The 24,527-nt window shown below is 42.3% G+C and overlaps 1 protein-coding gene across 5 annotated transcripts in view; it reads right to left on the bottom strand.

Annotated features, from left to right (window-relative positions):
* LOC148005084 (uncharacterized) overlaps positions 1-22,918 on the bottom strand; it is a 39,973-nt gene extending 17,055 nt beyond the window's left edge. The window contains exons 1-4 of one of the 5 annotated variants that reach the window (XM_087555045.1): positions 22,816-22,918; positions 21,164-21,298; positions 6,001-6,125; positions 2,028-2,194 (exon numbers count right to left, since the gene is read on the bottom strand). In XM_087555045.1, coding sequence (XP_087411171.1) covers positions 2,028-2,194; positions 6,001-6,043 — 210 coding nt within the window. In that variant the 5' untranslated portion in view covers positions 6,044-6,125; positions 21,164-21,298; positions 22,816-22,918. Of the gene's footprint in view, positions 1-2,027; positions 2,195-6,000; positions 6,126-12,482; positions 12,629-21,163; positions 21,299-22,815 lie in introns of those variants that run through there. The other 4 variants (XM_087555046.1, XM_087555047.1, XM_087555048.1 and 1 more) reach the window with 4 other exon arrangements.
* Positions 22,919-24,527: the final 1,609 nt, after the last annotated feature.

Here is a 24,527-nt window from a genome sequence, read left to right as displayed (position 1 = left end):
AGGGGAAAGTGGTGGGGATGCATAGGAGAGCAATTGGTGGGGAGGAAACGAGGCTGGATTCAATTGGTGGGAAGGAAATGGGGGTGGATTTGGTTGGTGGGAGGAAATGGGGCTGGATTTGATCAAGACATATCATATGCATGTAGGACATTCTCAAACAAAGAAAAGCAAGATTAAAAAATAATTTCATGGGCTGGTGAGATGGGTCAGCAGTGAAGTCACTGGCTGCTCTTCCAGAGGCCTTGAGTTCAATTCCCAGCAACCATGTGGTAGATTACAACCATCTGAAGGGGGATCTGGTGTCCTCTTCAGGAAGGCAGATATATATGCAGCAGAGCACTCATACATTAAACAAATAAAATTTTTAAAAAATAATAATAATTTCATTTTATTAAAAGTAGATACATAGCTTTGGCCTCCAGTATTTCTGGTTCTCAACCCAGAAATCCTACCTCTCTTTTATGTCTGTCAAGCATGGCGGGGCCCATAGCTGTGACATGTAGATGCTTGGGTTGTACCCACAGGAGAGAGGGCCTGTGTGGCTCTGGTGTTTGAACAATCATGATAAAGCCAGTCACCTCACGGATTTCTATCATACCAAGTCCCATGCTGTGAATGTTTTTGAAGAGGCTGACTGTTTCAATTCATAGTATTCTTATTATGGATTGATGTAATGATTCAGTCAACATTTTCAATCTCACAGACTTTGCCATTGGTCCATGTCCCAGCCGTCTAGGCCATAAGGACCACATTTCTGGCTCTTAGCTTCAGAAAAACGTATGCTGGTGTTTATTTTATAAATAATTATTGATTTGAGGAAGAAGGAATTCTGGCCTTGGAAAAATTCGGTTTCTATAATGGACCTTGCAGTCACAAACATTATAGCTAAAAAGCAATTTTCTTAGGGCCACATGAGCATGTGGAGACAGGCCCAGACCTGTCTGAGCGTTCCTGAATCGTGTTTATTTTTGTTTCTGCTGTCTTGTGGTGTGTGTTTGTGTGTGTGTGTCTCACACACACATCATCATCATCATCATTATCATCATCATCATCATCATCATCATCATCATCATCATCATCTACTCTTTAAAGAAAAAGAATAAACCCATCTCAGTCCATTGACTTTCTTGGAGTGCTGTGAGAAAATAGAGGCAAGTTTTAAGTATAAATTTCTCATTTTCTCATGTCTGAACTGCTATGGAGAATTGGTGTCATTGTTTCTTAGCTTGCTCTTCTACTGACTTAAAGAACAAAAGAAACCTTACATTTTTGAGCCAAAAAAAGAGATGGCTCCTCTTCTATTCACTATTACAACCAGGCGAAGTTCACAGCAGCATCCATGAGGGAGCCTCTCTCCTTCATCCCTGGAGTAAAGCCAGGGAATCAAGCAGACTTTCAGAGTGGCAACCTCTCAGCCATGCTGGCTAGAAGTCCAGTGTCTGTCATGGCTTGTCTTGATGGCTTTATTTATGGTAACTCCCCCCACAAAGGAGACTCTTACAGGTTCCAGCCATGAAGTCCCCTTTTGGGACTTCAGCAAACAGGGGTGAAATGAGCAGGACAAGAATTTGTCCAAAGACCAAAAAGGGCAGGAGGTTCCCACTGCTTGGAAAATCTGTGTGTTCCAGAGATACAGAACAAAGGCCTGCACGTGGTTATTTTGGCAAGAAAAGGAAGGTTTAGATTATCCCTTCCCACCCCATGAAAGTGGCCACCTAAGATGGGCGTGCTGAAGGCACATCTGTTTTCGCACTAATAGAGCAAAGGCTTCACCGTGGTCTTCCCTGCTCAGACACAGCCTCAGCGATCGGAAAGCTGCAGCTGTCAGTCGCACACAGAGCTCTGCCTCTCCCGCTCATCTAAGTGTCTGAGATGTGAGCATGGGCATTGGATGTGCTCTGCTTGGCTCTGCTCCCTTCGGAGGCTACCAGCAGCTCTGAAGTGTCCTACAGGAGCCACATCTTGGCTCCCTAGCATATTGGTTTTGGAGCGGACATTTGGGAATTGACAGAATCAAAATAGCTTACTGGAGCCTTTGCACATCGTGCTACGCTGGCTGCATGCAGGAGTAGAATTACTTCTGGAGGCATAGGCAGCTCTCCCCATCTGGACCCCAGGTGCACAGGTGAATGACTTAGTCGCAGATAGAAATGTCCATGGCAGTGAGAACATGAACCGCCCACCACGCCGACGCCTGTTTGACAGAAACGCTCTTACTTTCTGATATGCAAGTCAAGGCAATTAAAAATACTAAGAAAAAAAATGAGATTTTGGTAACTTTTTGTTGAGAAGCAATGTGTCCTCATGACTAAAACTTGTATTTACATTCTGGAATGAGAGAAACATGAGCTCAAATGCCTGGAACTATCTGTTTTCTGTGTGACCCAAGGAAAGCAGCATGCATTCTGTAAGTCTCGGCCTCTTGATTTAGCCAACAAACACAATTATGGAGCCTGCCTGACTCTAATGATTGGCAAGGCAGAGACTTAGAAAAGCAAGAAAAGTCATAAGGGCAGTCACATGATTAAAACACAAATTCACTATTTCCTATCATGTAGACCATCTTTCTCCAGGTCCTTTCTAAACCCAATAGACTGGGTTCCCCTGTCTGCCTTCGCTTGTATAATGTCATCTTAATCCAAAATCTACTACTCTTGTTTTCTGGATTATTTTTTTTCTTTTTTAGTGTCATGTGAGGAAAATTCAGCTTTCCTTTATTTTTGCATGTGTGTGTGTGTGTGTGTGTGTGTGTGTGTGTGTGTGTGTGTGTGGTGCATATGCATGTGTGTACACGTATAGGTGAGTACATGTAAAATGTGCAGGCTGAGAGATGGCTCAGTGGTTGGGAGCACTGAATGCTCTTCAAAAGGACCTGGTTTCCAACCCCAGCCCCCACATGATGGCCCTCAACCACCTGTAACTCCAAGATCTGACATCCTCAAGCGTCTTCTTCTATTGCTCTCCACCTTCTATAAAAGGAGGCAAAGTCTCTTACTAAACCCAGAGCTGTTGGCAGGCTGGCCACAGGAGTTAACTGTCCCTGCCAGAGAGTCGCCATGGCCACCTAGCATCTGGGTGGGTTGTAGGCATCCAAATGTTAGTCCTTACGGATGTGAGCAAGCTCTTTGCCTGCTGAGCCATCTCCCTAGCCCCAAATGGCAGTCAGTGAAGTTTTTAAATGGAAGCCGTTTAATATTGGTTTCCCAATGGCAGCACTGTACTTTCCATCAAGGGCACTGCTGATGTCAACCCCACTGACGAGATAAACGAGGATGGAGATGAAAAGTTACAGAAAGACTGGCCACACTGGTTTTTGGTGAAGCTTTCCCAGAGAAAGAAAGATCACACAGATGCCATACAAAGCACTTAGGACTCTCCCAACACCCCACAGACAGGATTTAATATGCATTCTGGCCTGTTTTATCTCAGCTTAACACAAGCCGAAGTCATCTGAGAATAGAAAAAATGTCTCTATAAAAGCAGACTGTAGGCAGGCAAACCTATGCAGCATTCTCATAATTATCGATTGAGGGGGGAGGGCCCAGCCCATTGTGGGTAGTGCTATCCCTGGGCTGGTTAGTGGTCCTAAGTTCTATGGGAAAACAGGCTGAGCAAGCCATGGGAGCAAGCCAGTAAGCAACACTCCTCTATGACCTCTGCATCAGCGCCTGCCTTCAGATTCCTGCCCTGGTTGAGTTCTTGCTCTGACTTCCTTGATGGTAAGCCATGACATGGACACGAAAGGGAAGTAAACTCTTTCTCCCCAGTTTTCTTTTGGTTGTGATGTTTTTTCATAGCAAGAGTAGCCATAATGAAGGCAGTGTCTAAGCTTGTTATCCACACTACTAGTAAAGCAGAGAGTTAATCACTAAGCTACCATCTCAGGTGAGAAATCATGAGGACCAAAGAGAGAAGAGTCAGCCATCTTTCTTTATCCTACAAGTCATAACTGGAATCCCAATGAGACACAGGTCAATCTCAGTGCCCACTCCTGTGGAGATTATTTCCTCGACTTGATTTGCTCCTCCATACACCCATTGGTCCCACTTGTCTTGAGTTATGACGCCTTTTATTTTTGTTTCACTTTATAAATATTTGTGGTTTTCATGCTGCTCGGAACTGAGATATATCTGGTTTTAGACAGGTTAATGACTCCTGTTCTCAAGCACAGCTTCTGAAGAACTAAAAAGCATCTGATGCTTTTTTATATTTGTTTATATTAATTTGATTATATTTGTTAATTTGATAATATTAATTTTTTAATATTTGTTTATGTATGTTTATATTAATTTGATGTTTTTTATATTTATTTTCTGTCATGTGGGTTTTCTAGGTTTGTTCAGATTTTGCTTTTCAGCATGTATTTTGCCTGCCTGTATGTTGGCGTATGTTGGCGTATGTGCCATAAGTAGGTCCGGTGCTGTGGAGATCAGAAGATGGTGTTGGCTGCCCTGGAACTAGAATAATAGACAAATGTGAGATATCATGTGGCACTGGGTACTGAACCTGGGTCCTCTGCCCGAGCAGCAAGTACTCCTAACCACTGAACCACTGCTCTGGCACTTCATTTGAATATTTAAATAAAACCAAAGCTATAAAGACAATATTTGGGGTTGGGGATTTAGCTCAGTGGTAGAGTGCTTGCCTAGCAAACGCAAAGCCCTGGGTTCAGTCCTCAGCTCCGGAAAAAAGAAAAAAGAAAAAAAAAAAAGACAATATTTACTAAGATTAAAAAATGGCCACTCTGGCTATGCAATAAATCTGTGTGCACAATGTATGAATTACAATTCTCCAAAGTACTATCTTGATGCTGATGGGAGCCTTTGGCAATAATTCTTCATGTGTGGTTTGGTTGCTCGCATTTTTCATGTATGTAGTGATTTCCAAACTATACCCCAAGAAGCACTCAGGGTTCTAAAATAACATCTCAGGTTAGGCACGAAGGACAGGACAGACAGCAGGGCTCCTGTCAGCCTCCTCTTTTGCCCCGAGCTGCCTGCCTTCGGTTATTGTAGGAACTGTATTTTCTCCCTTAGGGGAAAGTCTGAAAACCATTAGTTAAGCCACTTCCTGACCACGTCAGCCTGGGAGGAGACAAGATCATGTCCATTTTTTTTCTAACAGAATGTATTTCTAGGTGAAATATATCTGGAAGAAGTGTCAAGATTATGTATCTAATTGCTAATCTGGTGATTATGTGCTTTAAACTCACAGTGGTCCCACGTTAAATGGAGAGTAGTTCTACCAACACTGTCCCTGACAAGTCCCAACACACACACACACACACACACACACACACACACACACTCACACACACATACACACATGCACACACACACTCACACACACATACACACACTCACACTCACACACACTCACACACACATATACACACACATACATACACACACACACCTCACACACACACACATGCACACACTCACACACACATATACACACACATACATACACACACACACCTCACACACACACACATGCACACACACCACACACACACACATACACCACACACACATACACACACACACCTCACACACACACACATGCACACACACCACACACACACACATACACACACACCACACACACACATACACACACACACACACACACACACACACACACACAGAGCTGAGGGAAAGTTTGAATCTGCAGGAACCCTGGGCTTTTGACTGTCAACTAAGCAGGGTCATAGGTTTTTGGTTTCTTTCAGACTTCAGGGAGTCCCTTGAGAAGTCCAATCTTTTGCTTTGATGATGGAAAAAAATCTAAATTCCCTTCTGGGGTTTCCTTGTATTTTTACCTACATAGCAAGGTCAATATCTACAAATGGGTCACTTCCTGGCCATGGGTTTTGGTCTTCTCTGGGGAAATTTCTGAAGGAAAACCGGTAGCCATATTTTTTTCTTTCACCAAGAGGAATTAACAAGAGAAAAGTTGGCAAAGTCTTGATAGAATGTACCGCCACCAATTTCCAACCTGGCAGTGTAGGTGCAGAGGTCAGGTTTCTTCTAAGGACCATACTGTGGCCACTCAAAGCAAATGTCACGCCTCTCACGACGCACAATTATAGTCAGCAATATCTTCTCCTGAATCCATTGGCTCTAAAACAGAAGCAATGACAGATTTCACGGACAGCGTAGGTACAAATTTAATAAGAAAGAATGACAAATGGGAAGAAAATCACAAATGAAGTTGGACAGAGGCTATAGAAAATGACATTAACATTTCGATTGGATGATGACCTCAGCTCAGGAGCACTGGGAAGGAGCACCATGGGGCACACAGAAGTCGCCATACTATAAAAATAGGCAGTACTAAAATGTTTTCTCTCTCTTATAATTTTTATCTATTTTAACAATGTTCAATATAGAAATATTTAAAACTATTTCCAGTTTTCATGGATAGATAGATAGATAGATAGATAGATAGATAGATAGATAGATAGATAGTAGTGTTTTATTTATGACCTGACCTACTGGCATTACTTAATGTATCAGAAATGAGGAGCTTTTCATATTGTGGATTCATCCCACAATTTGAAATTCTCCCCACACTTGGTAATTTCAACTACACTTAAAGAAACTTCCATGCAATGTCTCCTATCGGTGATGCAAGTACATAGCGAAGTTAAAATACACTGGCATTTGGGGTTGGGGATTTAGCTCAGTGGTAGAGCACTTGCCTAGGAAGCGCAAGGCCCTGGGTTCGGTCCCCAGCTCCGAAAAAAAGAACCAAAAAAAAAAAAAAAAATACACTGGCATTCAAGATGGCTGGACTTTTCATCAGAGCTGAGCTAGTCTTCACAAGTCCCCATCCTATGGGTTCAGAAGATGGCAATGAAACAAAGGATAAGAAATTTCCCATTTATAAAGAGACTTTGGACTCCAACCTGTCTCACACATTTAACTAGATCGTTTAGAGCAACCCAAGCATCTCTTGGCAAATGTGTAATCATTTAGATTCTCCACACACCCAACAGGATGATGTCTGGCTGAGAGGGATGTTCATGTGTCTGTTATGATGGGGAAAGGATTCAACAGCCCAGGTTCTGGTACAGTGTGCTGTGCTAGGTCTGTGCCTTTGTACCTGATGTCTGGGGTTAAAGTCCCCTGATCTAGGAATCACATGATCTGTTTGCTTGCTGCCAGCTCCACCTACTGGCAGCCTCCAGTGGTCTGAGTTTTGGATCTAATTTCTAGCTCCTTTAATGTAGTTCTTCTCTGCTTTGGATCCTCCTGGTACCATAGGTGTGACCTCCTACTCCTCCATACTTGGCAGTAGAGTTCATGTCATGGCCATTTGTGTGGGGATGGGAATGGGGAGGGGGATGTTGGTTCTTGATCTCTAAATGGCAAAGTTTCATCTGGGGCTAGTAAACTTTCCCTAAGTCCCAAGATGCTTTGAATTTCTCATGGGCTGATTTCACTTTTGATGACTATCTAGGCCCTTGACCAGATTATCAGGCTACCCCGTGCCTCCCCAGAGACTTCCCGAAGATTGGCGAAAGCCTCTGGGACACCGTATTTCTTGTGCTTTGCATACCCCAAAAACCGGGTAAACAGAGCTGCCACCCACTACTACCAGTTCAAGGTGTAGTCTATCCACTTCAGTCACCAATGAACCCAAGGAAACCCTCCCCAACACTGCTGTTTCCTTGAAGGCCTTTAGTGCGCTCTCAGCCTAGGCTCACTATGCTGCTGTTGCAGCTTTCAGATGGTAGGGTTTTGCCCTCAGCTTACCTCCCTGTGACGAGCAGGAGGCTTTTCATAAATAGCTGTGCTAATCTCTTCCCTAGTAACAGGTGCTTTGTCCACACTCTCTTTACCCACGTGCTTAAACTGGCTCGTTCCCCATTCTTCAGCAAACTGAACATTTTTGTCTCATCTCTCTAATGCTGAATTCTCATTGTAAATGTCAGTGAATGAAGCAAGCAAGAACTATGTCACAGCCTGACTCTTAGGCTGCCGGGAAATGCCCTCAGCCATATGACTTAGCCCATCGCTTTTTATTTCAGTCTCACCGAAGCTTACAAAGCATAAAGAGAAGGCGTCAGAATCACTGACAGACAGGATATAACATGTACAGCCTCTAACCAAGTTCCCTGCTAGAGCCTCTGGAGCAGGGCCTCCAGTGTCGACAGTCTTCCTAATATTCTGGTCCTCCACAGTCCCAGCCTTCTGGTCCTCCACAGTCCCAGCCTTCTGGTCCTCCACAGTCCCAGCCTTCTGGTCCTCCACAGTCCCAGCCTTCTGGTCCTCCACAGTCCCAGTTTTCCAGTCCTCCAAAGTACCAGGCTTCTGGTCCTCTACAGTCCCAGAATGACTTGTTATGCCCTGCTTACATACAGCATTCTAGGGTTTTCTAATCTGAAATTCAAAACTCTCCCACAGTCCTCTGGAAAAACAGTTCCAACAAATGGCATTGTCACGTTTATCACAGACAATAGCACCACTCTTTGATACGGATTTTACAGACTGCTTACTTTCCCCAGTGTTGCAATGAGACAGCTGACAGCAGTGACTTAAGGAATGAAGCCTTTGTTTTGCGATGCAACTCTTTGTGGTGGGGAAATGCATGACTGTAAGTGTCTATGTGGAAGCAGAGACAATCACTTCCTCCTTTATTCCTTTTTATTTTAGTCTAAGACCCCAGACCACTGGATAGTGTCCTCCATATTCAGGGTGGACCTTCATGACTCAGCTAAAGCACTCCAAAAAGGCTCTTCCACAGGCATACCCTGTCACTTAAGTGTCTAAATCTCCTGGGGTTAACGATGAAGATTAACGATCTCACTGAGGCAGCCACTGCTCTTCTCTCGTACTTCCTGTTAATGACAAGAAATACATCAAAAGAAAAAAAGGGGTCAGGAAGTGGGGGGGCTGGTGAGCTGGCTCACCCACCAATGTGATTGCAGTGCAGGCCTGAAGACCAGAGTGTAAGCCCAGATCCCACATTAAAAAGACAGGCTTGTGTGGCCCCCTGCCTGTGATCCCAGCACTCAGGAAACAGAGACAGGAGATCCCTTGAGCAAGCTGGCTTGTTGAGATCTGGGTTCAAATGAGAGAGCTTGCCTCAATAAACAATGTGGCTAACAACCAAAGAAGACACCTGGTGTTAACTATAGATACACACACACTCACTCATGTATGTGCATGTATTCCCACATAAATGTAAACATCCATACACACACCTATACACGCCCCATACATCATACACATACAGAGAAAGCAAATTGCATTTTGAAACTATTGTCTTCTGCTCCTTCCAGTCAGCATATCTCCCACAAGAACCACATGAACCTCAAGAAATGGGGTTGGGTGGTGTTGTCCACAGCACCTCCAGGTAAAACCTGACCAGTACCAAGACGAGTAGTGAAGAGCTGCACCGTGCTCACCGACAGCGAAGGGTGTCAAACCCCACTGTGCATGGCCCCAGGGCTGTAACAAGAGGACCAAAGTGACTCCTAAAAGGGAAGAGATTTTCAATAAAAACGGTCAAATTCGAGAGAAATACAATGAAAGAAAAATCAGCCCCTAAGTCAGCAGTCCCAGTACTGAAAGCTTCTCGCTTATACTGCGCTAGGGCTGCAAAAGTGGGCTTGGACAGGCAGCTGTGTGCTAGAGCAGAGAAAGATGATGTTCCCTTTGAGGAAAATGAAAACCCAGAACAGCAACTAAGTCAATACTCATTGTCTATGTGATAATGGTGTTTATTGTCCAATGTCTTCTGTGGTGGTTTGAGGGAGAAAGGCCCCATAAATTCCTAGATCTGAATGGTCACTAGGGAGCGGCATTGTTTAAAAGGATTAGAAAGTGTGATTAAGTATCTCTGGGAGTAGACTTTCAGGTTTCAAAAAGCTCCTTCCAAGCCCAGACACTCTCTCTCTCTCTCTCTCTCTCTCTCTCTCTCTCTCTCTCTCTCTCTCTCTCTCTCTCTCTCTCTTGTATACAGATCAGGATATATAACTTTCAGCTCCTGTTCCAGCACCATGTCTGCCTACACACCACCGTGCCCCCCGCCATGATGATAATGGACTGATCCTCTGAACGGTAAGCCAGCCCCAGTTAAATAAGTTCCTTTGTAAGAGTTGCCATGGTCATGGTGTCTCTCCACAGCAAGAGATCACTGACTCTTCTTCACACATATCTTGGCTCGTTTAACCTTTGTAATAGCCATGGGTGATATCTCTCAAAAGCAAAATAAACCTGAGGTTCATGGTGGTTCTTTCATTTGTTTCGTGGTTGAAGCAAGATTGATAGAAAGTTCTGGTGCCATTCTCCCGGTGCCAAGGCACCTTGCTAGGAATTGGGAAGGCAGACACTGCTGAGCTATCTCCCACTGGCAAGGATTTGTTCTTCTACCTGAGTACCCCAACTATTTCAACTTGATTCACTTTTCAGCGTTATAGCTCACCCCCACAACCCTCTTAAAAGGTAACGCAGGGGAAGAGATCCCTGTGACCTTTTAAGGTAGATAGCCAGGGATTGTTTCACTAGGCAACGGTGTATCACTACTAAAACATGGCTCCTCCGTGAAAATAAACGACAGGAGAACTCACTTGTCATCACCTTCTTCCAGACAAGTGAGAAACAATGGTAGCATGGTGAGCTTATCCTAAACGGGAAACGATGGAAGCTATCAAGGCTTTTAAAAATAAGTGCTAACATTTGGCCGGAGCCCAGGAGACATTATCCTTTGTCCATTAGGATTCTCTCCTACACGGTTTTCCAGAGGAGGATGAAATTCTTTGGTTCATGTTATAAACATCCATCTTCTAAAATCACGCTCCTAATAGAAGGAACAGAAGACAGAGCATGTGCCTTAAGTCATCTGTCTGCCGAGCGTGCTTCGCATGCTGTAATATAACATGAGGGGTCAGCCTTTGTGTCAAAGACCAAATGCTCAAGTGTAAGGAGATGGGAGGGAAAAGACAGAATCCACATGGCCTGCCTTGGGGAGGGCATCTTGGAAAAGGTTTGCTAGGGTGATATCTTGGGCTTTGTAGATGGGGAAGCCAGGGGATTCCTTGTCTAATCTATCAAACTGATACAGTCTGGAAGCAGTTCACAGTGACAGACTGCACCTTCCTGCTTTATCCAGCCTCCAATCTTTCCAAATTCTCCAAGCAACCCCCACTCTTCTCCTTAACTCTAGATTCCAAGGAAGAAAACGGTGGGCCCCCTACTGGCAAAACCAGCAAGTTAAGTAACTTGGTTCAGTCCCTTCATCCTTTCTCCTCTCCATCCAAACAAAGCCTTCTGCCTTTCTATTCTCATCATGAAGTCAAACAATACATACATTCATTCAGGCCCAGGCTTTCATTTGCAGGCATTGATACAGGCAGGCAGGATCCAGCCCTAGATGACTCTGCCCAGTATAAGTGGCGATCTTTCTCACGTTTGTTAATGGTCTATGCCTCACACCCTGCCTCCAGTTCTCAAATCCATGGCTTCTCTTTTCTGTGGTGCTAAACTCAAGCATAGTTAACTAGGTAAGGCCACCCTCCCTGAGCTCTAGGAAGTCTGAAATCCTGCCTTCAAATACTGAGTGACCAATAATAATAGTGACAGAGATGAGTCTATCTCCCACCAACTGAACATGAGGTAGGTAGGCCAAAGCCTGTGTTGAGCATTCAGGACTTGTGAGTTTTTAATCATAGGAAAATGATTGCCATTGTTTTAAAATGTCCTGGTACGCTGGGACTCCATTATCTTATTTTCCCATGGCTATTAAATTTGAAAACAGAACAAAACAGTAACAGACTTCATAAAACTGAAAGTGCTGTTCCCGACTCCCAGGGGGAGAGTAATTAAGAAGACTGTGTTAGGGTTTGGTGACATACTCTTCAATGGAATCTAAATGAAAAGAAAAGCCAAAGAGGACAGTGAGGTCATACAAAAGGGCAGGGAAAATTAAGGGGGCACAGGAAAGGAACGGAGTCCTTCATTTTTGGGTCTGGTTGAAGTCCCTGCTAACCGAGAGTCCAGAATTCTAGCATAATTTGTATGTGCTATGAAGCTCCCCTATATGCAAACAGTATACCTTCAATATGAGTGGTACCATGGCTGCTTAAGGCCTGGATGAACACGACCTCCAATAAGACCTTACTCCTTTCCCAGATATTGTTTGGGACTCTCACAGACAGGACCATAATTTTTGTCATAATTCTCTATGCCATCCTTGTGACCTTTACCTTATAAACTGTACTCCCATCCCATATACCTCAGGAACCACCCTATGATTTCATTAAATTCCTTAGCAACCTTTTGAGATGTGACTTCAGAAGCCACTGAAATTGCACAAGGCTATTATGACAGCACTTAACTGTGACTCTCGAGACGCCCACGCCCACATTTGGTGAGTCTCATCCTTTCTCCAAGCACTCCTGTTTCTAATCACCACTGTAATTTTATATACTATAAAATCTTTTCTTAACAAACTCCTACTCTGTCACATACCAACTCATCCTGAAATTCTTTTCTGCAGCAAATTCAAGAAGCAAGACTCCCAACTTCACCTGAGAGAGGTCTCTGGAAGATGCCCTGGGGCTTCTACAGGAGGCTCCCTGGAGCTGTGCTTCCTGCTCTGTCCCATTGCTACTAACACTAGCCACCAAAAGGGGAGGTGGGGAAATCCCTAGAGTAATTAAGGACAGGAAGGAAAGTAGCAGAATGACAGGGTTCACTGTTGCTCAATGACTGCTCTCTTTGGCATTGGTAGATAATTAGGGACATTTGTTCCAGTAATTACTCCACTGCTAACAGTGGAAAGCCACCTCACCTTGATCTTTGGGTCCTTTTCTGTAAGACTGGCCATGGCCAGTTACCAAAGTCACAGGACACAATTGTGAGTCTGTAACTAGACTTTCACAGCAAAAGCCCCAGCTCCCACAATTCCAACAAGCTAGACCTGGCTAATTACCATAATATTCCAATTAGTGATGAGTGATGAGCAAAAGTGGAGAACTTTAATCAGTGTGGCTATACTGAGGAGAACAGATAAAGGTATCCTTGACCCTCAAGTCCATCTTCATGGTATTGATATGAGTTTTAAATCTAACTAGGGAAGAACTGGCCATGGGTAAGAGGTATGCATAATTAAGCAGTCTTGGTCAAGGCATGGCCTTCCCCATTCTCTTATTTACCATCCTAAGTTGTTCATAAATGGATAATCCATTAACCACTCTCATAGTCTGAAGGGCCCAATGTTTCTTATTCCAGAGTAATCAAGAACCAATAAGATTCTTGCTCAAGAGAGTCAGTATCTGTTCCACCATTGTTCTTGCCTTCTTAATTCGGCCCCTCATTTTCTGGATGGGTCCTGAAGGCTCACTGTTGCTTAGGGATAGCTTCTCTAGAAAAAGAGGTTTCTAAATGCCTTTCATAGCTTTACTCCTGACTTTCTGACACACCAACTCACTATGATCTTGAACAAATAAGTGAACCCCCCCTTTCTCTCTCTCTCTCTCTCTGTGTGTATGTGTGTGTGTGTGTGTGTGTGTGTGTGTGTGTGTGTGTGTGGTGGGGGGAGGGGTTCTTTGTGTAGCTCTGGCTGTCCTGGAACTTACTCTATACATCAGGCTGACCTGGAACTCAAAGATCTGCCTACTTGCCTCTGCCTCCTGAGTGCTGGGATTTAAGACTTGCACTACCATTGTCTAGCCTGTGGACCTCTTTTAAATTCATTTGCTCATCTAATATGGAAATATCTCTTCCTTCCCTACAGACCACCTTAGGCCTCTGTGTATTGATGCTACAGTTAGTCTCATAAACTTTAAAACATGTACATGAAGGGAAGAGGTTGACGAGTAATAGGCAGATCCCTTTTAAGATCCTTCCCTTAAGACCTGAAGCCCGGGCTGGGGATTTAGCTCAGTGGTAGAGCGCTTACCTAGGAAGCGCAAGGCCCTGGGTTCGGTCCCCAGCTCCAAAAAAAAGAAAAAAAAAAAAGACCTGAAGCCCATGATGTAAACCCTCCAGCTGCCCCACGGCTCCTCCACGAGACTTGTTTTTGTTTCTTGAAACTATTTAGAATCAGGGGTGGCTCCTCCCAAGTGTTTACTCAACAGGCGTCATTATCTTATTTCTTGGCTGATCAGAATCTGGCTGAAGGATAAAAGACTTCTCTCATTCAATCTGGCAGTCATTTTCTCCTTCACTCCAAAGTTACCAAGCAAGGTCACATTCAGGAAAGTGAATTCCTAAGAAAGGGGTTCCCTGATCTTCTGGGAGAAATTTCTTTATAGCTAGAATTATGTGTTGAGACAACCCCCCCACAACCCATCTACCCACATACCAACGCTTTCTTTTTTGTTGGATTTCTGTGAGTTAAAGCAAAGGTGGATTGTATTGACCCGGGCAGTAGTTGGGACCTTTCTTTTAATGGATGGATTCTGGTGCTTCTTGTTAATTCTCTGATCCCACTGACCTTCTTTCTTATGAGATGGGTGAGCTCTGTCTTCAGTCATTGATTTAAAGTAATCATAGCTCATCCTGTCCAAACAGTGGGTTGTGTACACAGGTGGGCAGACCATTTATCCTTAAGCATTTAAATCCTGGCTGCTTTTGCCTATCAGTGTAGATCGACTATCAAGCTGACAAAATACAACACCCATCACCCAATGAGTGCCCAGAGACAGTTTCTCAGGGGTCATCAAAATAGAGAAGAAACATTCAGGTCTGGAATCTAGACTGTGATCACTTTAAAAGGGCTACTGTTGAGGAAATGAATTCAATGCTATCTTTGAAGTGAGTCAGGTCGTTCACCTCTTTGGAAAGGTCCAGCTCCACTGGAACTTGTTAACAGTGTGCTTTTAAATAAGTTGTCTCACTTTCTAAGCCTCGGCTTAGTCTCTTCATCTCAAGATGAATTTAAAGTATAAAACCATATCAACTTCCTACAACGAACTTATTTTAATTCTAATGTATAAGTTGGTCTTTTCCCTACTATGTATGAGTTAATATAGAGCGTATCTTTTAACTTCGTATTATCATTAAAAAAGTACTACGATCATGGCCATCCTTTGACACATATTTACTGGTTAGAAAGAAAGGGTTAGTGGTAGGAATTTAGAGCACTTCCTTACCACATTGATTTCTTGTTGACTGCCCTACTGAACACCCTCCTTTTACAAAGAAAACACTGGGCAGGGAGGTGAACTTATCCCAGGGAGGTAGGGGAAGGACCCCATGGCACAGAGTCTTAGGTAGCAGACCTGAGACTAGATAGAATCAAGCTTCCCTAAGTCCCAGACAGTTCTCCTTTTCATCAAACACAAAAACAGCCCCTTAAATCTTGTTCATTCTTATGTAAGAGTTTTTTTTTTTTAAGTAAGCAAGAAAAACTACTAAGATCATTAATTATCACTTGAATTATCACTGGTCATAAATCAATGAAGTTCCACTTCTTAAATGCTCTATTGAGAGCAAACTCTGTCTTAAAAGTCAAAGCAAAGTGTATGTCCTAAGGACATGTGAATGTATAAAACTATGATAGATAGTGACAAGGGGAGCACCATCTCAATTCCGAGATCATTAAGGGAGGACTAGAAGGACAGAGGCTGTCAGCAATGTGGTTGATTTGGGAAGCAGCAGTTGGAAGGAGGAATAGCACTTGGGTAACTGTCGCTGCAGAGAGTGAAAAGAGGGACAGAAAGAGATAGAGGTTAGAGACATAGGGTCCCAATTACCCCGGGAGGCCTTGTCTCAAAACAATGGATGGTACGTGAGAAATAAAATAAAATAAATATTAAAGTACAAATGGTATGAGACAACCCAGGAAAGGCATGGGGGCATAGGAACATTCCAAGGCTGGTCTTAGGGCATCCTGATAGCCAGAGACCAGGAACCAAAAGAAGCCCAAGTTTTGGGAAGCTTCACCGTATGGAATAGGAAAGGCCGGAAGAGGTAGTGACTTGGGCCTACGTGAAGAGAGAAACCACTTCAGAAGGAAAGAGTGGCCAACAGTGTTCAATAATGAAAAGGCCAAGCTATTACTCTTGAGCCTTGGAGTGGGATGATCAGGCATTTGGGGCAAAAGTTGCTATAGGAGAAAGTTGTGGGCATAAAAGCCTGGTTAGAAGGTTTCATGGGGGAATGAAAAAAATGGTAACTGTAAATTTATAAACTATATAAAAGACTTATTAATGTAATTGCTGCTCTCCTCTTTTTCCTTTTCTTATTCTTCTTCTTTCCCTCCTTTGTCTCCTCCTTTCCCTCTTCTTCCTCCTCTTCCTCCAAAGAAAAGAAGTGGAGCTATAAGGAGTTAGGAATGTGCCTGAGTGACTTTGGAAATGATCCAGGTACAGAGAGAAATACTGGGTAAATAAAGAAGCTGGGTTATTAGAGCCATGCATTTCTTTTTTTAAAAAAGACTGATTGATTGATTAATTGATTGATTGATTTACTTATTCATTATATATAAGTATACTGTGGCTGTCATTAGACACACCAGAAGAGGGCATCGGATCTCATTACGGATGGTTGTGAGCCACCACGTGGTGCTGGGAATTGAACTCAGGACCTCTGGAAGAGCAGTCGGTGCTCTTAACCACTGAGCCACCTCTCCAGCCCTCAAAGAGTAACTCTTGCTAAAGCAAAAAGAGACAATGAAGCAAAAATCAATAAGAGTGTCTATGGATTGGAGACAGAAAAGGGGCAATGAAAATAATGTAAGTATTATCCCAAAATAATGTTTTAAAAAGTTGAAACAGGCTTTCTGGTGTATGCTCCAGAGACTAGGGATTGTATTAGAGCACAGCAAGTATTATTCACACCTATTCTCTCAGCATGATCATCTTAAAAGTTGAAAGAAAGGGTATGGTTAGGCAGGGCCACATCATTTTACTCAGACCTTCTATTTGGTAGAACTAATGTAACTAGAGCAATTTTGTTTCGTGATAAGTTCTATTTCTTTTTAAATCCAGATTCTTGAATTCCCGAGCTGGGGATTGGAGAAGTGGCCAGACAGAGACATTTATCGATCATTAAAAAAAAAAATGTTTTCTTCCCTCCTCATTCCTAATATTAACTACTGCAGAACTAACACCATATATTTCAAGTTGATGAGGGAAGGAGGAAATGAATGTAGGAACCCTACAGAAAAGTTGGCCTCAAGTAGGAGCCTGGTTAATTCACTGTAACCATAGTAGAACAGGTATGGATATGTGGCTATACTCTGCACGACTTGTGAGAGTTCTCTCATGAGCTGAAAGGAGGTTGGGAGACATATTGGAAGGCTAAGGAAAGAGGAGAGTTGCACAGTGACTGCCAAGGAGAATGAGAACCTAGAAAAATGAAGTAGCATCACTAGGTGGCTCACACTCGCTGGACAACTAGGTTCAATAAGTCACTACCCGCCTCCAAATGACTAATGACACGAGAACCTAAGGAAAGAGGCAAATTGGAAACAACTCAAGACCCAATATAGCATAGGACTCAGCCCATGAGAGTTGGATCTGTACTCGGTTGTGTATATCTGGCCGTTTTCATGAAGTTTCATTGAAGGAAGCCATAAAAAGAATGTGATTTAAGCATCTTTCCTGGCAACCAGAAAGAGGGCTCCAATCTTTGCCAGATGGTAGAATTACAGGCTCGCCCCTTGGAAAGCTCTCCTAAGAAGGGTCTTTATTGCACGCTTCATGTTTCATCTCCTCATGCAACACTGTTCTCTTTATTGGTACCTTGTCATTCCTCACGGGTTTTTAAACATGTCGTTCCCAGCATCCATCACCCTAACAGCCTTTCGTCTAAGTCTCTGCTCAAAGATCATTCTTTTCCATTCCTCCTAACAATGTCTCAGTAATTTCTCATGTTGACAAACTTTTACTATCCCACAGAGGTCCTTTCTGCCGTGCCCTGAGAAATATTTGGTCAAAAAATTATATATGTGAAACAGAGGCTCAGCATTCATTTCAACTCATTCGCCCTCTTTAGAAAAGTCCTGGGACTCCTGGTCCTTTCCACATGACTGATTCGCCTGCTTGTAGAGAATTTCAATATTTTTGTCTGTCTATTTATTTATTTACTTACATATATATATATTCATATATATATATATATATATATATATATATGGTCTTTGGTGTTCCTTCCAGAGGTAGCCTCTAGAAATCTATCTTCCAAATGTTTGAAACTCACAAATTTCAACCAGAAAATAATTTCCTAGAGACCTAATGCCAGTTTCTCATTTTCTACTTTCATTTCTATTTTATAAGAATATGCATATGATGTATATATATACATATTATATGTATGTATATAATGTGTACAAATGTGTATATATATGTGTGATGTATATGTATGTGTAAGTATATGATGTATGTGATATATATGTGTGTATATATGATATATGAAGTATATCTATGTGTATGTATATAATGCATATACTGTATACAATGTATATGTATATATTCAGTCATTTTTGTTAAGACTAAACCTTTTTGAAGTCAAATAATTATCTTTATAATTAATCCAAGCTTAAAGTTTAATTTCAAGAGAGCTATGATATAGGCTGCAGATAAAAACCATATATATATAATATATATAATATTTATATATAATATATATTAATTTTACTTTTGGGACAGATAAACAGGAAGATACAGACAAGAATACAACAGACACCATTGTCCTTTTCCTCACACCCACTTTTTACAGTAGAACCTAGTATTCTATTAGCAACATTCTCTCCTTTTTAAAATGTTTTCATTAATTTTTTAAATTTATATGAGTACACTGTAGCTGTTGTCTGACACACAAGAAGAGGGCACCAGATCTCATCACAGATGGTTGTGAGCCACCATGTGGTTGCTGGGAATTGAACTCAGGACCTCTGGAAGAACAGCCAGTGCTTTTAACCACTGAACCATCTCTTCAGCCTCAACATTCTCTCTTTTTTCTATTTCATTTTTTTAACTACATGTGTGTGTGTGCATGGAAGTTTATGCATGTGTGTGTCAAGAAAAATGTAGTGAGATCACCAGGAGATTAAGTCACAGTCTGCAAGTAATCCAACATGGGTACTGAGAGTGGAGCTCAAGTTTTTTACAAGATCAGTGCATGCTCTTAACTAAGTCATCTCTCCACCCCCAGATCACTCTATCTTAAACTCAGCTTTTGTCTGAAAGTATCTAGGTTTCGGCTCACTCTTGAATAATTTACTTGACTGCGTGTTTGGTAAACTGTTGTTTTAGGATTAGCACATTTTCATTTAGGCTTCATTGTGGTTATTGAGAAGCTTGATAGAAGTCTAAATACCCTGTTTAAGATAAACTAGCTATTCTCATGTGAGCTTTGAAGAGCTTCTCTTTCTCAATGGTATTCAGCATGTCCATGCTTGATGCATCTGGATGATAATTGAATACATTTTTGCTCTTTAGAAACCTTGCATTTCTTGTCTCTGGACTAATATCTTCAGTTTGTAGAAAGTCCTTATCATGAGTCTCTCTCTCTCTCTCTCTCTCTCTCTCTCTCTCTCTCTCTCTCTCTCTCTCTCTCTGTCTCTCTCTCCCTCCCTCCCTCCCCTCCCCTCTCATCTCCTTCTCTCTCTCCTTTCTTAATACTTTCCCCCCTTCCCTTCTCCTTCTCTCTCATTTTTTAATAGTCTCCCTCCCTCCTCCTTCTCTCTCCTTTCTTCTCCTCTCTTTGCTTCTCCTCTTGTCTCCCCTTCCTCTTTATTTTCTCATTCCATCTCTTTTTCTCTCATCTAAAATTCCTACTAGACATAGATCAGGCCTCCTATCCCCACCCCGTGCTTTAACTGTCTGTTTATTAGCTTCATTCTCTATTTGCCTATGCTGGTTATTTCTAACTCCTCACATGAATTTCCCAATTTGCAGACTTTTTTCTTTATTCTTATCTAATCTGAGATTTCAATATTATTTTTCTTCGATATCTGTTAGTTCTCTTTCCATCACACTGTCATTTTCTTGTGTTTCTGGGTTCTTCTTTTATACCCTCAATGTTTTAAATACACATTTTTATAGTCTTATGAAATTCTTATACTATTTGAAGTATTTGGACCCCCAAACCTTCCATGAGTAGGTTTTGCTTATTTTTATTAATATTGACTGTGTCTTAGTTAGGGTTTTACTGCTGTGAACAGACACCATGACCAGTGAAACTCTTATAAGGAGAACATTTAATTGGGGCTGGCTTACAGGTTCAGAGGTTCAGTCCATTATCATCAAGGTGGGAACATGGCAGCATCTAGGTAGACTTGGGACTGGAGGAACTAAGAGTTCCACCTCTTGCTCCAAAAGCAGCTAGGAGAAGACTGGCTCCCAGGGACCTAGGAGGAAGGTCTTAAATCCCACACCCACAGTGGCACACCTACTCCAATAAGGCCACACCTCCTTATGGATGCCCTGAGACAAACATAATATACAAATCATCACAGACTGTTTTAACTTCTTAAATTTTTTTTCAATGTTTTACCATAAAATCATTCTTTGAGGGCTTTCTCTTCCAAGTTTCTTGGGAAAAGCCTTGGTTATAGAGACCTGGCTTCAAGACTTCTTCATTTGCTATAGGGGCTTCATGGGAATTACGGACTTTGAGGCTCCCTGGATAGCACAGTTGCTCATTGTCGAATCACTAAGTTAGCCACAGCTTAAGCTGAGATCTACGTTTTGCAAGGTTACTTAAGTCATTTGAAGCCTACACAGAACTTCATGAGTTTCTCATGATTATCCTGGTCTACAGGGCATTTTCTCCAAGTGTTTTAGCCATATTTTTAATTACCCTCTGATAATTTTTATGTGTATACATTTTGGTCATAACCATCCATAACTTAACTCCACTCTCCCTAAGCCTCTCACCATCTCCAATCCCTACTTACTGAGTTCAATTAGTGTTTCCTACATGGACATAGATGTGTTGGGGTCATGTACCACAGCATGGGCAACCCACCAGCAGCCATAACCCAGCAGAAACTATGACTATCCCTCTTGTAGCAGTGCCAATAATGCCTCGACTAGGGATGAGGCCATGAGACCTCCCCAACAACTGGTGCTGGAATGTCATTGACTGGCTTAGTCTTGTGTAGGTAACCACAGAGGCCATGAGGTCATGAGCACAACACCCATGGCATGTCCAGAACACAGCATTTCAGTGCACCTCCCCCATCTCCTTGTTCTTACATTCTTTCCACTCTGTCTTCCATGATGTTTCCTGAGCCTTGTGGTGGAGCTTGACACAAATCTTCTCTTCAGGGCTGAGGTCTCTTCCTCCCAGAACTTTGGCTAGTTATGGGTCTCTTGGTTGACCACTGCTTACTGCAAAAAAAGAGAAACTTTCTGAGCAAGGTTGACATTAATGGTAACAATAATTTATTAATATAAGCATGAGTATTTAGGATACAGCTTGACAGCATATCTACTTAGTAAGCAAGTTCCTCTCTAGAACCTATGACTTTCCCAGCCATGGACTTTTGACCAAGTTTACAATATCAGACTTGGATTCCCTTGTATGTAACAGACGTCAAATCCAGTTTTTAAAACATAGGTGACTACCCACATTATATTCATACTATTATTCTACCAGTGGTTATATCTCACCTTGCAGGTTGGTATTGTAGCATTTAGAGGGTTCCTAGCAATGGAATTTTTGTAGTAACTCTGTTTTCTGAGGGAACCATTTTTTATTCATATAGGGTAGTCCATTCAAATTCCTTCAAACCCTTCACTTCTAAAAATAACTTACAGAGCAATGGCTTGGCTTTCCATAGCCCTTTTACATATCCTTAGTTGTGGTTAATCCATCTACCACCACCTCACAGGACATTTTTCTCATTCACTCTTTCTCTGGTGCCCTGTAAGAGTTCATGCAGACATGAGTAGGCCCTTTGTGTAGACTACTCATGATCTCATCTCTGTCCATGAATAGTTGTCAGACTTCAAGCCAAGAAGAAGCATGGCCAATCTCCACTTCCTCCCCACACACCAGCATCAAAACTTACTTTCTTACCACTCTGTTTCCTTTATTTTGTATTTCTCGTTCTCCCTTGAAAGTGGAAGAAATAAAGGACCTCCCCAAACTTCCCCTATCATCGACTTCTACATCCATCAGCTGCCCTTCCCACATTCTCCTGCTACTAGGGAAGAACCACCCATGCCTGTGAGGTCAGTACCCTGTTCATCTGTTCAAAGGTATCAAATTAGTAATACTCTTTTCTCTTGACACTGATTTCTCCTTCTTTCTGGATGGCTCTAGTTGATATAAATAAGCCAATACATTTCATTTAAAAGAGGATTCTTCTGGATCCTCACAGGTCTACTGTTCCTCATCTCTCTATATAAAACCCCTCGGTTTCTGTCTCCAGTTCCTCTCCAGTTTTTTGTACATCCACTTCAGCATTATTCTCATTATTATAACAGAAATATTCTTTTTGAAGTCACTAGTGTTTTCTATATTGCTAATTTTGCTCCCAGTAAACATTCTGTGCATAATGTGATGCACTAGAAACACATTCTCCCCTTGTAGAAGGCCACTGATATTTAGTACTCGGGAATCTAGCTTCTTTGCTTTCTTTTCCCCTCATCAGCTTCTTTTGTTGCATATACAACTATGAAATGTCTACATTTGATCTTTAGCTGTCTTCGCTGTCCTATCCATACTGAGTCCACTGAACACTCCATTTAGTCTCAAGGGTTTTTTAAATCACTTTTTTTACTGAATATTTTTATTTACAAGTCAAACATTATCCCCTTTTCTGGTTTCCCCTCTAGAAACCCACTATATCCCTCTGCTTCTCTGAGGGTGCTCCCCCACCTACCCACCCACTCCCTCTCACCTCCACACTCTGACATTCTCCTACAGTAGGGCGTCGAGCCTTCGTCTCAAGGTTTTAAATACCATGTGTAAGCTGATTGTTCCCAAATATATATCTCTAGTATAGAGCTCTCACTCATGAACCCAATTTATACCCTAAGCTAAACTTCTCACTGAATAGCTACAATAGATTAGCTAACAGGCATGTCACATGCATCCTGTTCAAAGCTGGCTTTCTAGTCTTTCTTACGTATTAATCATGCTTGCGTCACTGTCTCTACATCGTAGTTAATAATAGCAGTTCCGCTCTTCTGAAGCTACTGCTGATTTCCTTGTTTGGATCGAAAGATAAAATTCTAGAATTAGGACATCTGTTCTACCCAAGTGCATATAACTTTATGAGAGAAAGTGAGGATACGGCTTGGCTTAACAAGCATTTAATCTGAAAACATGAGGACTTGAGTTTGAGGTGGCAGAGCCCACATAAAAAGCAGTCATGGGGCTGGACAGATGTTTCAGTGGTGAAGGGCACTGGCTGCTCTTTCAGAGGGACCACATTTGGTTCCCAGAAAGGACATGGTCTTCAACTGCCATCTCTAACTCCAGTTTCATAAGTACCCATAGCCCTCTTTTGGCCTTTGTGGACACTGCACACATACTGTGCATAGACATACATGCAAGCAACACACACACACACACACACACACAAATAAAAATAAATAAAATCTAATGAAATCTAAGTGGGAAAAGTGAGGCATGGTTGTATATGCCTGAGACAGGTGGTTCCGCAAAGCATGCTAGCTGGTCAGCATGCCAAAGCAGTGAGCTTCTACATCTGTGATGGGTCCTCTCTCAGAAGAAAAAGGCTGGGAACTATATGAGAGAGGTGGGTGTCATTACAAGGACCACTCCGAACCCACTTGTGACTCCTCCTCTACAGAACAAAGGAACCCCACAGGATTATCCAACAATTTTCTCTGCCATTTTACCCCTCTGTGTATCCTACGTTCTAGCACATGCTGGTTCCGAATGTGCTCTGGGCTTCCCCTCTTCACATTTTTGCTCCTTTTGGACCATCTGTCTGGAAAATTGTTGAAAAACGTTACAGGATTGACTCCTGTTCATGTACAAAACACTTACCACAGTGTCTTGATGGTCTCCCTCTCCTCCCCTTCTCCTTTTCCTCCTCCTCCTCCTCTTCCTTCATCCTAGAGAGATTAACTCAGTCTTCCAACTCTTAATTTTTAAAATTACTTATAAATAGACCTTGCCACATCTTGTCAGATTGGGAAGAGGAATGACAAGGGTTCGTTTGGGAAAGGAACTGACACAAACAGTGCCTTCAGGAATGAACTTTATTAGGGAAAAGAGCCCTCAGACCTTGATCAGGTTTTGAGATGAGGGGCCATTAGAAGGGAACATATATCAGTGACAACATGAATGGCATATTAAAGGAAAAGAGGCATTTCCCTTTAAGATCTAGAGGGAAGCTTCACTAAGAGGGGTAGTTTACAGTAAGAAAATGAGAGGTAGCTATCCTGGACAGGATGAAGGGAAAGATTAAAGGGAAGCCTTTAGAGAAATCTCCAGAACAAAGGAAAGTATCTAACTTTTGTATCATTTCAAGGGGTGATAGGAAGTTGGGAAGTTTCATACCACATGACTTAGTTCAACATAGTCAGTGTGACAAAGAACACAGAAGAGCCAGGTGTTGGGTAAAACCATAAATTACAG

The sequence above is a fragment of the Rattus norvegicus genome, chromosome 6, assembly GCF_021556685.1.
Source record: "Rattus norvegicus strain SHRSP/BbbUtx chromosome 6, alternate assembly SHRSP_T2T, whole genome shotgun sequence".
Taxonomy (NCBI): domain Eukaryota; kingdom Metazoa; phylum Chordata; class Mammalia; order Rodentia; family Muridae; genus Rattus; species Rattus norvegicus.
The sequence above is the reverse complement of the archived record's forward strand: the minus strand, read 5'-3'. Positions and strand labels throughout refer to the sequence as shown.